General features: G+C 41.4%; 1 protein-coding gene across 1 annotated transcript in view; it reads left to right on the top strand.

Moving 5' to 3' along the window:
• The window catches only part of USP10 (ubiquitin specific peptidase 10), a gene marked incomplete at its 5' end in the record, with an annotated part of 72687 nt that overhangs the window by 36765 nt on the left and 20126 nt on the right, over positions 1-15796 (top strand). The window contains 2 exon segments of the mRNA XM_082366864.1: positions 5388-5448; positions 9910-10971. Coding sequence (XP_082222990.1) covers positions 5388-5448; positions 9910-10971 — 1123 coding nt within the window.

Raw genomic sequence — 15796 nt, 5'->3', positions numbered from 1 at the left:
GCTTAGTTGCTCCACAGCATGTGGGATCTTCCCAGACCCGGGATTGAACCCGTGTCCCCTGCATTGGCAGGTGGATTCTTAACCACTGCACCACCAGGGAGGTCCCTAAAAAAATTCTTGCTAATTGTCAGCATAGACATAGTTAAAATTTTTGTTAATCTGATGGGTAATAAATGGATTTTCATTATTTTAATTTGCATTTTCGAGATTACAAACAATTGAGCACCATTACATTACTCATATGTCTGTTGGCAGTGTAGATTTCTACTCTTCTGTTAATTACCTGGTCTATATCCCTTGTCCATATTTTTATCAAATGGCTTGTCTTTTTTAAAATTGATTTATAGGATTAATAATCTTCGGGAATACATTTTTAAGTTTTAATGTTAAATGTATTGATTTTTTTCCTCATGGTTTGTGGATTTTTGGTTTTTTAAAAAATATCTTTAAGAAATTCTTCCTTTCCTTGAGGTAATAAAGACATTTAAAAAGTTTTAAAGTTTTTATTTTCAGTTTAGTATGTAATGAAACTGAGATTGCGGTGTTGATGGTGTGTGTGTTGGGGATGTTAACCTCCCCCCCTCCCCCTCCAATGGCAATAGCAAGTTGTCCCAGCACCATTCACCCTTTGCTGGGGTGCCACAGTCAGGCCGCACATCTCCACATGGGCTCAGTGGGTTCTGGTTCCCCTGTTTTAATTGCAGCAGCTTTATAATCAGTCTTATGGTAGGACAGGCACCCCTTTATACTTAGAGGTATTTTGTCTCTTACTCATCCATAACTTTTCCCTAGGAATTTATGATCAGCACTTGAAGTTCCATGAAAAATCCTATTGAAATTTCAATTGGAATTGTGTTAAAATTATGCATTAATTTGTAGGAGAGTTAACATCTCTATGATAGTTTCCTGAACAGGATTGTGCTATATCTCCATCCAGGTCCTCTTTTATGTCCACTCTTCATGTGATTGATGGTTACTATTTTAGTTTAATAAAAACTTATCTGGAACATTTTTTCAGATTGATGTTTTAAATATGAAGACTGTTGAAATTGCATTGAAAAGGAGAAAAGGGAGAAGTAAGTGTATATATTAAGTAAAATCTTAGTTAACTTTTAATGAAATCTAACTAGCCTTTTAGACTCCTTAATTTTGGATCCCTTAATAAGGGATATATTTGCATGCATATTAGATATTCATGTATGGAGTTCTTTTGTTTGTTAAAATGGGGCAGGAGAAGTTAAGTGCTTAAAATAGGGTTAGGGTCTGGGTGGGCCACCTACATGTGACCTTGGCAAGTCCTTGGCTCTGCACCTTGGCTTCTTGAATTCTAAAATTTTTTAGGATTGTGGAAGTAGGATTAAATGAGAGCATATTGAAAGCATTATGTAGGCTATGCAGATATAAGAAAGATGTATTACTTGTCTTCTTCACTTTAGGAAAAAGATATCAGAAGATAAAGCTTATATCAGGTTTTATTTTAGAAAATGAATAAATTCAGCTCAATGCCACCTCTGTCTCTTGTGTTTGTTGATGTTAGCAGTTATGATTTTAAGAAATCTAAGGGTATGAGCTGGGAAATAGTGAAAGCTAGATTATATATCGTATTTCCTCAGGCAGTAAAACGTATCTATGCATTTTAGAATTCTGTGGAATAAGGATTGAAGTTTAGTCTTTCCTAATTTAAAAAACAGTTAATTAGGACAAACATAATCAAATCCTATATTCCCCAAGTGTTAGTGTTAATTGAGGTTGTACTCTGTGTACTGTACTAATGATTCAAGTTTTACACAATTTCTGTCTTGACTCACACTAAAATATGGTCGTACTTGCTGGGAACACCATAGTCTAACTGTAACTGTGCTCTTTGTGATTAAGAGTTTAAAAAAACAGTAAAAGCCCAATTCTGTACTTTATAGCTTGTCTCAAGTGAGTGCGTGTGTGTGTGAGTCTGTGAGTGCCTGTTTGCAAGTAAGTCTCAGAATAAAAACTTGGGCTTTCCTGTGGTATGAAAATGGAGAATATACCATATATCAGGTCTAAAGAGCTGGGTTCCTTTCTCCCTTTGCTACTTAAACAGGCTTGATGGTCTTGGGCAGTTTCCTCCATCTCACTGTGCCTTTTTTTAAAACTGTGAATTTGGAAAGTGGAGGATGCTTATTTACCTCACAGACGTGTTGGGAAGCCATTAATGCATTGTGTAATATCTCGTGTGTACCACATGTTAGTAGATACGAAGGATTTTGATAGTAAAGTTACATCAAACTTTAAAAAAAAAATTTATTTATTTATTTGGCTGTGCCGAGTCTTAGTTGCAACACGTGGGATCTTCAGTTGTGGCATGCGGGATCTTTAGTGGTGTCATGCGAACTCTTAGTTGTGGTGCGTGGGACCTAGTTCCCTGACCAGGGATCGAACCCAGGCCCCCTGCATTGGGAGCACGGAGTCTTATTCACTGTGCCATCAGGGAAGTCCCCAGACTTTTTATTTGCGGAAGCTATAGTTGTGTGTCATCAGTGTTTTGGGGGGAGGTATGACAAGTGTTGTCTGTCAGATTCACATATGGTCCAGCAACCTGCAAAACAGAAACACAGGCTAATTAGCATGATTAGGCTGAGGTATCTTTCTCACTGTGTGATTATTATAACACGGGGGCTGGATTATAATAGTAATATCACATGGGACATGGACTGCTTAGTGGGGGTGGTGTGTGGTTGCACTGGTGGGTGAGGAATGGTTATCTCATTCCACTGCGTCATCATTTGTTTGACCTTTTATCTCAGAGGTAAAACGATTGCACCTCATACCTTCACAGTTCCTTCCATGTGGCCATGGCATTATTAGAACCCTGTCGTATATTTTTTTGGCTATTAGGAACTTTAAAGTATTTTTTCTCTGCTTGGGACCAAGGACTGAGAAACCAAATCTGAGAAATACAGGGTGTTAAAATGAAAAAATAGTCTAACTTTCTACAAAAGCATCGTACCTCTCAACTGAGAGCCTTGATACCTTTACTAAAGCTGCCTTCCAGTTGATAAGCCAGGGCAATTTAAAAATGAATTTCTCCAACTGGAAAAAATATACAGTATACTTACTGAAAAAGCATATTTTGAGCTCCAGTCATAATCCTATTACATGGGTGTTCAAAAATAGGGAGAGAATGCTTATTGTTCTTTAAACTTTCCAGAAACTCAACATTGGGCAACTCATACACCTCAACCAGCCGCGGAATAAACAAGCCCAGGATAGCATAGTCCAAGCTGTAGAGGTGTGTGCATGTGTGTGTGTGTGTGTATAGTGAAGCAGAGTTAAGACAGTTATTCTCAGTGGTTTGGTGTCTTAATGGGATTTCAGAGGGGAGATTCAGGGTTCATGAGGGTCTTTTAGAGAGAGCACAATTAATAGTGGCAGCACCAAAAAGATTTAAAAATATTACCTTCTTATTGAAGGGCACAAGTATTGACCTCACAGTATGGTAGCACTATTTTCAGACTGAGTCGGTTTGATTTTGTATCTAATATAACTAGACTTCCATTTTTTACACTGCTCAGTTTGCATTTGTGTGTGAGATTTTATATTTTTGCTGTGCTTTTAAAATTCTCTATTCTTATAAGTAGCTATGAGAACTTTGAACACTTCTTACACTTTTATTCTGCTGTGTATTTATTATACCCACTTACCGCAGACTAAGGGGCATCTTACAAGTGACAGAGGTTCATTGAATTAAAGGCGCCATGTACGAGGCTATAGAGTAAAAATAAAACACACATTTTTTCTCTGCCTGAACTCACTCCAGCATTCAGTAATTCCCACAATTATGCACTTACCAGATTAGTAAATCAAAATAAGTGTTTCAAACACACTAACAGAAATGGTAGTATTGGCCTGGAGTGTGCCAGGTGCTGTTTTCAGATCCTGCCTCTACCGCGCCCTAGATTTTATGGAAGTGCAGTGTGATTTTAAAAAACAAAGTAAAATACTTTGAGCACCTTACAACTGTGTAATTTTCATCACCAGGGGGCACCCTAGTATCACTGATGGAAACAAAAAGGCAGTTCTGTGTATGGGCGTTTGCTGAACGTCCTTTGTGACTGCCGAGGGACACCACCCTGATTTGTGGCTTCCCCAGACGCACCTTTCTGCTCCGTGTGTCCGTGCCAGCAGTAAATGCTGGGGCACCGGGTGTGAGCATTTGGATGTTGTGTGGAATGGTCTTGCGCTGCAAGTGCCAGGCCAAGTGCAGCCCACCTGGGCTTTGCCGTGATGAATGCTGGGGTGCCCCCGTGTGGTGGAAACTTGTGCTGCTCTCAAGTCCAGAAAGCGGTCAGTTCCTTTCAAATCTGCCTTTGTTTTCTTAGCTTCTTATTTGTCATTAATTCTCTGAGGCGAGAACTTTTATCTCTGTGATTGTTGAATTGACCCAGTAAGTTGATTGCAGAAAGCAGCTGAGGAAGCCACTTTAGTAGTTCCCAGACAGTCGTGCGCATGAGAATCTCATGGGTGCTTCTGAACATCGCAGACTCCGGCACCGCATCCAGGCACCCGAGGCCATTGTACTGTGTGTGCTGCAGTGTGCAGACTTTGAGAAGTTCTGTGTTAGGATGTATCGATAATTGTTTTGTTCTTTTGTTCTGCTTTCAGGTAGCAATTATCTGTCCACTTACCTTACCCCTTCCCATCGTAAACTTTCTCATCTCAAACATATCCATTTGAAACATTTCTAACTCCTCTAAGTATTATGGAATAGCTAGGAAGGAAAATTTTGGTGTATTCATGATACCTTCCTGCATTTACAAAGAGCTTAGACACCTGCTCTTTTGCTTTCTCTCTTCCAAACAAGGAATGTGACCACTAGCCGTTAACTCAGTTATCTAAGGCACCCTGTGAAAAAGGGAGCCACGGTTCCCAGGCTTTTCCTTCCCAGGGGCCTTGTCCACTCTCTGCCCCTGGGCCTGGTTCCTGCCTCTGGCTGAGTGGACATGTAGTGACGGTGAACGTCAAGCGCAGATGGTCACGAAGACTCTTTACCAGTGGATGGAGAAAGACAAGCACTGTTGTATTGGTGGGCAGTCTGCAGCTCCTGTGAAGTGAAGGGTGTGTCATGAGCCTTTTATTGTAGTGGATTGACATGTCCATTGGAGCCCATTTTTATTTTTTGCCTCATTTTTGGATCTGTTTATTAACAATAAATGTTTGAAAGCATTCCGATGGTGTTTTAAAATGAAGATGTTTAATCTTACTGTCTCTCCATCTGTGTTGTTTTGTTAAAAATAATGTCACGAGAAGTTGCATGGATAAAGTGTTTTAATGAAGGTTGCTTTAATGAAATAGCATGTTTTGCATTTTAACAATTTGTTGAATTAAAATTTGCTTTCCGATTCCCTGTGCAGCTTCCTCCGTACGGTGGAGCAGTTCTGTGTGGCGCGCAGGCCACTGCTGAGCTACCCGATGGTAAGCTTATGCTCTCCTTCATTCCCTGACGTGTGTGCTGGGTGGGCAGGCTTCCTGGAAGTGGTGTTCTCCTGTCGGTCCATACCTTTTGGATAAGCATTCCCTTATTGCTTGATGTTTTTGCTGTAAGCTATAGCAGATTTAATCACCGAACCACTTTGACTAGTGAATTAAAGTTTATTCTGTGCTTCAGAGTGCCAGACGTGCAAAGGGGAGTTAAGGAAATAGTTGCTCATTTCTGTTTTTTCCTAACAGTCCTCAGTGACACAGATATATATTCCTTCATAGCCAAAGCTCTTTGTAAAGGTTCTGAAGTGAGCTTTCTCTCTGGATGCGCTGGCTGCTGGGTCCAGAGCTGGCGATTCTCTGAGCACGTGCTTTCTGCCTGGTTCAGTGGCAGCTCGGGTCTGTTGTCCTGCAGTTTGTGTTTATGTCCCCGTCTGTCACCAAGGCTCTTGGGAATTCAGGTGACCTCTTCACCTCTTGGCCTGTTATTGATTGATTGATTGTCTCTGTCCCAGACACTGAGATGATAAGTGGAGATGGCGGTTGTTGAGATGCAACCCTTTCGTATTATTTAAGTGCCCAGTGTTACTAACAGCAGGGGCCTTGCACATGTCAAACCCGTTAGACCATTTTTCAGTTTGCATTGTTAAAGGTCCTCGCTGGCCTTGGAGAAGCTAAAAGCCTAACCTTTTCTTTGAGAGCAGGGATTTGGTTCCCTGTTTCTTTAGCCTTGTCTGACTTACGAAAGGGTTTTATTATAGTTTAGATTTAAATATAAACCCTGAAAAGACTATGTAAACTTTGTATCTATAGTAAAATGCGAAAGTGATTATATCTAAAATTATTAGCGACTTTGTAAGGAACGTAAGGGAGAGAACAGTTCCAATGATGGCTTAGGACGACAATAAACTAAGTGAGGCTGGAGGGACCCACGTGCCCTTGCAGGGCCGCCCAGCCTCCAGAGTGGCTTTGTTATGTGTGGGTTGAGGTTCTCCCTATCTTCGTGCACTTGGCGCATAGGAGGTGTGCCACAGGTGTTTACTCAGTGCTTAACAGATGTCTCATTATTTTCCCTGTGATAATAGTCCTTCCGTCCCGGTCCAGGTAGTGGCCTCCCCCTCCTCCCCTCGTCCGACCCCCCAGTGTGCCAGTGCCACTCGCCTCTAATCCGTTTCCTTCTCTCTCTCGCCACATCCCTCCTTCTAGGCTGGCATCCTCGCTCAGTTACGCTTCTTGGCTCTTTTTTTTTTTTTTTTTTAATTATTATTTTTGGCTGCGTTGGGTCTTTGTTGCTGCGCGTGGGCTTTCTCTAGTTGCGGCGAGCGGGGCTACTCTTCGTTGTCGTGTGCGGGCTTCTCGTTATGGTGGCTTCTCTTGTTGCAGAGCATGGGCTCTAGGTGCACGGGCTCCAGTAGTTGTGGCACGTGGGTTCAGTAGTTGTGGCTCACGGGCTTAGTTGCTCCGCAGCATGTAGGATCTTCCTGGACCAGGGCTCGAACCCACGTCCCCTGCATTGGCAGGCGGATTCTTAACCACTGCACCACCAGGGAATCCCCTTCTTGGCTCTTTTTCTCCATTCTCTCCTCTCTCTTCTCAAGTCCATCTTTTAATCCTCCAAAAACACGGCTGCTCACACTGTTAGTGGCAGGCCATCTTAAAGGCTCCTTTTCTCCAAGACCTTTTCTGCTCTGTTTCCGTTACTTTTGTTTCTCCTGCAGTGCTAGCTCACTCTGCCTCCCTCTTTAGGCTGAGTTCAGCTGTGGGTGGCAGAGACCACAGTTCATCCGTTTCTGTGTTTAGCAGCTGCACAGTATAGTATCTGCCATGCTGTAGACCCTCGGGATGGTTTTGGATGAACACTTCAGAGGGATTTGTTCTACTGCCCACCATAGCCAGCGACTCACACTCTTGGCGGGGGCTCCTGCATGGCGTGCCTTTTATACTGCTGCCTTTTTAAGTCAGTTCCCAAAGCGGGAAACAGCCCCTACTTCTCACCACCCACCCCATCCAGTTATCCTGTCGATTCCACTGACCTCTCTCTAGCTTCTGATCAAAATAGATCTCTTTTCCCTGTGTCATGAAGCATTCTTTTTGTAAAGCTGTTGAGGCCTCATCTTACCCACCCTCTGCATTGTCATCTCCCGTCTTAAATGTTTGTCTCCCTAGTAGATGTAACTCCTTGAGGCGGAGACCTTGCCTTACCTCTGTACCCGACCCTCCTCCCTGATAATAAGCGCTTTGCACATAGCTAGGTGCTCCGTGATTGTTGAATTGACTCACTAAGAGTTGATCGGAGAAATCAGCCGAGGAAGCCACTTAAGCAGTAGCTCTCAGACAGCCCTGGGCATGAGAATCTCCTGGGGCCTCTGAACATCGCAGACTCTGGGACCCCATCCGGGCACCCCAGGCCACTGTACCGTGTGTGCTACAGTGCGCACACTTTGAGAAGTGCTGTGTTAGCATGTTATTGTTTTATTTGAGCTGGTTTTCCTTCCCTCAACAAATCCACTGCCTGCATGACCCGAGTGCTCAGGAGCTTCCAGGCCTTCCACCACTCTTCTGGCCTGACAGGTTGGGTCTTGTCCTGACTTCTCTGCCCTGGAGTGCAGCGCACGTGTGTGTCCACGACCCGTGTTCCTGAATAAGAAAAGGAACTGTTCTGGGTAGGAATCGGACTTCCAGGGTTGTGGTCAGATACTTTGTTGGGTAAATGTTTTGATGACAACTGTAGCATATTGAAATGGTTCCGTTAATGTCACATCACATTCTAGAATGTTGTATGATACGATAAGATTAAGAACTGAGATGTGGAAGACACTGTGTCTACCAGAAATAATCAAAATCTGGCACGCGCTGCATGATACAGCACATACTAATTCTTAGTGTGATTCACAAGGTACGTCACAGTCTCCAAAGGGCAGCCTCCTCATGCCGAGTGTCCTGCACTTCTTCAGGTACACCCGTTTCAGTCCACTTAGCAGCCCTGCACCCCTGAAACCTCACAGGATAGGGGATACCAGGAAGCAGACTGGACAGTTCACTTTTAGGTATAATAATAGAGAAACTAATTTCTCTGTGGTGATGGTTTTCAAAATAAGGAAACAACAGGTCAGCTCTCAGGGGCCAAAGGATTCAAATTGTCCTGTCGGTGGCTTTATAGTAAAGCCTGCTGTTAGCGTAACCATCATGAATATTCTTTTTTCAGGAACTTTTTGTTTGTCAGGCTGTTGTATTCCCCCCACCCTCAGGGCGTGTGATATCAAAACAGACGGAGAATTAGGAAACTGTTTAGGGCCCTGGTCCCTCTGTGGGGCTGTTTTTTCTTCTCTAAAAAGACTTCCAAAGTAAAATATATTCAGTTTTGTTAATAGAATATGATTATTTTGTTATGGTGATTTTTTTCCCCTTGAAATACATACCTTGGAAAAAAAGTGGGTCTCTTGTGCTAGACTTGGAGAAATCTTCAGTTATGCATGAAAAATGAGTTAAAAAGCACTTGTCCATTCCTTAACTTCTAAATGTATAACTACTTCATCAGATATAAGATGACATTGGTGCTCGGTGTCTGTTGAAAGACTCAGTTGATTCTAAAACTCAACCTAATTTCTGAGATGTGACCTATGGAAAAAGTCCATGTTAGAATGGATAGAATATGTAGGTGGTTGTCAGTGGGGAGAAAGTAATCGAAGGATTGCAAGGAGATTTTTAAAGGTTTGCAGTCCTAAGTTTATCTTTTTGGAATTTTTGGAAGTACCTTCATTACCCATGGAGTTAATCCAGTATGAATTAATGTAGAATTCACATGCACTCATGTAAGACCATTTTTGGACTTCAGTTAAGGTTGTCAGTAGAGAAGATCCGGGAGATGGATCATTTGGAAGAGTGCTTTTGTGTAATTCATATTTTTGGAATTACTAAATTACACGAATTAGAGAAGCCATATACATACATACATACATACATACATACATACATACATATATATATATATATATATATATGGCATTGATTTTTAAGTCCCCATGTTAGTCATCTTGGTTTTTTGAAATTAAGTTTTCCAAGATACATATGCCCTAGTCTCAGGCTTATAGAGTTAGCTAATAAAGTCAGATATCATTATTGAGGGATGTGTTTAGATAGGCAGAATATTATTTGTTTTCTATTATAATTTTGTTTTAATTTCTACCTTCTGAAAGTCTCCCTTAGCTACCCTGAGAGTGGAAAATAAATACAGGCTTCTGTATTTCATATCCCCAGGTTAACTATAATTTTGTAGTTATTATTTATTTCAGCAAATTATTTATTCAGCACAGAAATTAAATGTCATAGCTTCGTTAATTACTACAAGACTTTAGGTTTCAGTTTCAAAAAGACATAATTACTGAGACTTTTATAGTTTGTATAGCTGTGTTCTTAACTAATGGGATGTTTACTGATCATTTTCTTTCTAAACAGGACAGGACTGTCAGAGAATTGAATTTGGTGTTAATGAAGTAATTGAACCCAATGACACTTTGCTGAGAACTCCCAACTACAGTATTTCAAGCACATTGAATCCTCAGGCCCCTGAATTTATCCTTAGTTGCACAACTTCCAAAAAGATCCCCAATGACATCGATAAAGAAGTGAACTACAGCTCAGCTGACTGCCAGTACCCAGGCTCTGCCCTCGCCCTGGATGGCAGCTCTAACGTGGAGGCGGAAGTTTTAGAGAACGATGGCGTCTCGGGTGGTCTTGGACAACGGGAGCGTAAAAAGAAGAAAAAACGCCCCCCTGGATATTACAGTTACTTGAAAGACGGCGGCGAGGGTGGTCCTTCCACAGAAGCCCTGGTCAATGGCCATGCCGGTCCAGCAGTCCCCAACAGTGTAGGCATGGAGGATGTGGACTCGATGGGTGATGTGCCCCCCGTGGGGACACCCAGGACTTGGGGCAGCCCCCAGGACACCACGGACTTCGTCAGCGACGCCGTGCCAGCTGGTTCTTTCCCCGCAGCCCTTGACAGCGGGGCCAGGACTGCAGGGCGGCCTGAGGGCTGCCCCGGGGCCAACTTGGAGCCCTCTCGCCCCCCCGCAGAGGCCGGTGGGGACAGCCTGCTGAGGACCGCTGCAGCCCAGCCTGCCGTTGGGACCCATACTACTGAGAACCTGGGAGTCGCTAACGGACAAATACTTGAATCCTTGGTTGAGGGCACAGCTGCCAACGGGGTGGAGTTGCACACTGTGGAGAGCTCGGACTCGGACCCCGCCAAGGCCGAGAGCGGCCCCCCTCCCGCGGATGCCCCGGCCTCTGCTGCAGCCTCCGCTCCTGCCGGTCAGAGCCAGCCCACCAAGTCGTGGGCCAGCCTCTTTCATGATTCCAAGCCCTCTTCCTCCTGCTCCTCCTCCTCGCCCGTGGTTTCCATGGAAGCTAAGTATTCCCCTCCCGCCACATCTTCCCTGGTCTCTGAAAAGCAGGCCGAAGTCAAGGAAGGGCTGGTTCCAGTTTCAGAAGATCCTGTAGCCATAAAGATTGCAGGTATAGTTCAAAAGATACAAGTGTGAAGCCAAGATGGGAGCAGACAGTCTGGGCTAAAAACTTTGGTGGTATGTTGTTACCCAGAGCGGTAGTAGATTGACTTACCGTGTGTTAAGAGGACTTTCTGAATAATGCCTGTACCTTAAATGTTACTAGAAGTATAATGGTGTATGAGCAAAATGGGGTGGGGAGGGGTGTCCTGCCTTTATGTTAAGTGGAAAATCCATGTCCATTACCACTTTTTTACCAGTCCTTTTCTGTTGACAAATGACGTTTCCACTTCTTGCCTTTGGTCAAGCGATTGTGCTCCATTGTGTGACCGTGTGATAGGCGGTCCCATCTGTGTTCCAGCTGTTGTGTACCTTTGCTGTCATAACCCCTGATTTGGACTCACTTTGCATGGTTTCTTTTCTTTATTTCTCAGGATATAAGAAAGTATTTGGGTTTTTTTTCTTTTTAATGCCTATTTTGGATTGAGTAAATGGATTTTACTCAGTTTTAACACACCAAGGCCAACTCTTGACAAGATGAGAAAAACTGTAACAGTTTGGCCTAAAGTTAATGTTTTATTCGACATGCTGAGGCTCAAAAGTAGGACCAGTTCACAGTAAAACTATAAAGCTGCATGACTTGCGATTTTTAAAGCTGAAGTAGAAAGTCAGAAACAGGAGCTGTGTCTGTCTATACACGTCTAAGAAGCCGGGGCTGCTCTTCAGGCTTCATTGTTCCGAGGAGTTACTAGTAACCACCTCTTCAGGTTTTTGCCCCTTAGCCGAGTTAAAATTAGCTGTCTTATTTAGGCTTTATGTGATGTTTGCTGATTTAACATTTTGGTATGCCTGACAGCATTCATTACCAGGGTGAGGGTGAAAGTAGTCGCAAGATGCAAAATGCATACCCTTTTATGAATGGTCAGAATTCCATCAAATATAAAACACATCCTTTTGATGGCAGTAAGATGACAGCAAGCAATACTTTAAAATTTTTTTAAATGAGCATTTTATTTCTTATACAGAATACATTATTTTGAATAATCTAGGTGTCTGGAGTTCTCTTAAAATGAGAAGTTAATTGATAGATGAATCACCATTTTGGGCTTTAAAGTGATAACTTTTAGGTTATTTGGGTGAATTTTTTATTATAAATATTAAAATGCTAGTAATGTTTTATTATTATTAAAATGTGTGCATTGCAAGGGAAAGCTGTCAAGGTCAGGAAAGGGAAGTAAAAGCCTTTGAATAGATCATTAAGTTAAAAGTTTATTTTTAGTCTGTAATGAGAGATACATGGTGTGACGCTTTTAAAAACGTGCATTCTGAGTTTAAAGTCAGAAGGCATTGTAATTGTATTTGTTCCTTAAAATTGCTTCACAAAGGAAAAACCTCCCATTCCTGGGAAATTTTCTCAGTCTTTATTAAAATAAAGAAAAGATTCATTTTAAATGTTTTAAAGCATTCTAGTCATATGACTTTAAATGTGGTTTGATACGTAGTTTGCTGTGTGTGTTAAAATCTAGTTGACCTGCTAAAATGTAATGTTAACCTGCTTTCTAAAACACTGTGAAGGGAATTCCCTGGTGGTCCAGTGGTTAGGCGCTTTCACTGCTGGGACCTGGGTTCCCTGGTTGGGGAACTAAGACCCTGCAAGCCCCACGGCACGGCCAACAGCAAAAAAAAAAAAGAAAAGTAAATTAAAATGATGTGAAAGTGGGGGCTCTTAGTTATTTGTATTAGTGGAGAGTGTTGCTACAATCGAATCATTTTTGAATTGATGCAGTGTGTTCCTCCATTGCCGCGGGGGACCCCCATTTATTTTCTTATTCTATTTTTGATTAGGTCAGTTGTAAAGATGTTTTAATTATCTGAGCAGAAGTGTGGTTCCTTTTAAAATACTTCATTCTTTTGAGCCTGGTTATTGAACCTTAGAAATACACAGTGTAGTTGCTGACAGTTTTCAGTATTTCATGTTGTAAAATAATGCAGTGATAGTCGTCACTCTTGGAATCAAACCGAGCTTAGGTAAAGAGGATTGTTTGGAATTTTTTCTTCTGTCCTATTCTCCTCCTGAGAGGTTTTACTTTATAAAAACAATAAGGTAGGTTCAGTTTATTGTAGGTCAGATCACTACCACAGACTTCTCCTAAATGGGCACGCTTTTAAGCCTAGGCCCACTTATTTTAAGCAGTATTTAACTGTGTGAAATTCTAGCTCCATTAAAAGATCTGTTGATGTTGGTTATCATAGAATTTGACTTGCATTAACGTCTAAGTGGTTCTACTGAGAGAATAATTTTTGTGTTTATCATTATATTAACTTTTGGGAAAGAAAGAGGAGGGAACAACAGTTCAGATAAGTTTATTCTTTTTTGAGTTCTTAGAATAATATAAATATCCACAGCCAGTTTTTGACCCCAGGGTCACTTATTTTGGATGTCTGCATTTCTGGATCATCTGCCCTGTCATTAAGTCTGTGCTTAATAAATGCCAAGTAGTTTTTGTATAACCACAAGTGAAACACAAATTAGAAAGACAAATCAACTGTAAACAAAGAATAAGAATCACATAAAGCCTTTTGAAATGAAATATAGCCAGCTTTCACTTACCCATGGTCTGTTTACCTATTGCTGTAATGGCTTCTGCTTTTACCTTTTTGGTGGCAAGGCCGTCTTCTTGGTGTCATTTGTCAACATTTTTTTTGCATTTGCTGTTTTTCTTAAGTGTAAACTCTTACTTAAGAAGGAGATGGAAGGGAAGAACACTTACTCTCAAACACCAAATGCCTTCCCTAACCTCGCAGGGAGCGTGAACCTGCACAAGAGGTCCGCAGGGTCCGTGTTTCAGTGAGTGCTTTGTGTCTGCGAGGGGATATATGCCATTTTTCAGTAGGAATAACTGAGCTAGGAGGTGAGCAAAAGAAACTTGAAAATCTTAATTCTTCTAGCTTGTACTGAAAGCAGTTGCAAAACTTGAGGCACACGCCTGTTGGAGAGTAAGTATGACAAGTACCAGAGAAGTAGGAGTGATCTCTGCCTGGGCTCCCTCCATTAGCTCAGGGTCAGAGTTTGAAATGAAACGTATCCTTGTGATGAACATTACACGCTTCCTGGGTCTTTACTGAGGATCACTTGTCCTATCCCAAACCTAAATTGTATCAAATGCTTTCAAATCACAAATAGAGCTATTTTGTATTTTATATTTTGCATCAGTGTATTTTGTTTTAAAGGAGTGTAAATAATGGTGGGCGAGGAGAGAGACTAGGCCAAATGCCCAAATAGAAGGAGTTAAAATTCCAGTGTAAGAGAACTAGGTAAACTGAGGTCTTAGAAAGCTTTAAAAAAATTCTATTCTGTGGGGGAATTCAGGTATCTAGTAATGTCATTTATTATGAATTTTAGTAAAACACACTTAATAGATGATTTTGCACAGCTTTATACCTAAAAATTGTTGCTGGAGAGAGCAACAAAATCACTACAAGTTGGATCTGCTCAGAAAAATGAATTCCTGGGTCTGTATTTATTGTAAACAAAAATATACCCCGATTGATCTTTGTTTTAGTGGTTTATAAATCACGTTTATATTCAATACTTTCCCTGTCCTTGGGAAATAATTCTCCAACGTTTTACGTTTTCTCTTCAAATTCTCCTAAGCAACACAGGCAGTGATCATGCAGCAGGCCCTGAGCTGAGGAGGTCCAGCACCTGTTTGCAGAAATCGCACTTGTGGGGTGAGAGTTCAGTCCATATCTAACTTGATAGGTGTATGTCCTTGCTAATATTTCTGTTATGTCTCTTTTAAAGAACTAAATGGACACTCCTCCACTTACAACACATAAGTTGATCTATAGCCAACGGGTAGTGGTACATTTTGGTCACTTTGCTGTCCTCCACCTTATTAGGTAACCGAGATAGCGTGTGTTCTTCCAAAGTGATGTAATGAGGAAAAGAAAAACACTTGGAGAATGTTCTGGACAGTTAGGAAGATGACAGAAAAACAGGTTAGCAGCATCAGAATGTCAATTACGAGCCAGTTATTGAGCCTTAAGAATCAGTGAAAGTTCTGCAGCTTGCGTTTTCATGGATTTTAAATGGTAATATGACCTAAATGCTAATTTTAGGAAAACAAAATTTGATGCATAAAAATATAAGAATAATCATAGCTTATGTGGACTTAAAAGTTTACAATGCCAGTATTGCCATTGAGTTTATGGATCATTTCATTTTAATGATTTGTGGTTATGTATGTGGGCTACTATATTTGTCAATGTTTGAGCTGTTACGAAGGTGAAGATAATGCTTTCAGTTTCATAGCTTTTATGTGATATGCAGTCATTCTGGCATTTTGTGCCGTGCCTATAACATCATTCCTGGGCAACCCTGCCAACTCCTGTGGAAAAGATGGCTTGAGGAGCCCACCTTCCTAAAGTTACTGTCTAAACAGATCTGAGTAGTAAATTATACCAACAACAATGGATTGAAAAGAAGGCCTCTGGGGGGAAAGTTTGTTTCTACAGTCAACTTCTGATAATTTGCCCTAAAAGAAAGTAAAATAGAAAACCAACAGTGATGACTTGGGACCATAGGTCAGATTTAAAGGTTCAACCTCAGGAAATACCCCCCTCTCTCTGTTCTTTGGCTGCCCTTCAGTGCTCATTGGACTTTAGCAAAATCTAAATGGAAACGGTGATGTTGTTATTATAAAAGGAACTTAATTAAATAGAGCCAGCTGTTATACCAAAAAATTAAAAGCAGTATTCATACTCGCTTGTCTGCATTCATGAATATTGACTTCTGAAATAGAGCAGTAAGATTCATTTATTTTAGGAACATT

Source organism: Balaenoptera borealis, assembly GCF_965194805.1.
Source record: "Balaenoptera borealis genome assembly, chromosome: 19".
In the NCBI taxonomy this organism is placed as follows: domain Eukaryota; kingdom Metazoa; phylum Chordata; class Mammalia; order Artiodactyla; family Balaenopteridae; genus Balaenoptera; species Balaenoptera borealis.
The sequence above is the reverse complement of the archived record's forward strand: the minus strand, read 5'-3'. Positions and strand labels throughout refer to the sequence as shown.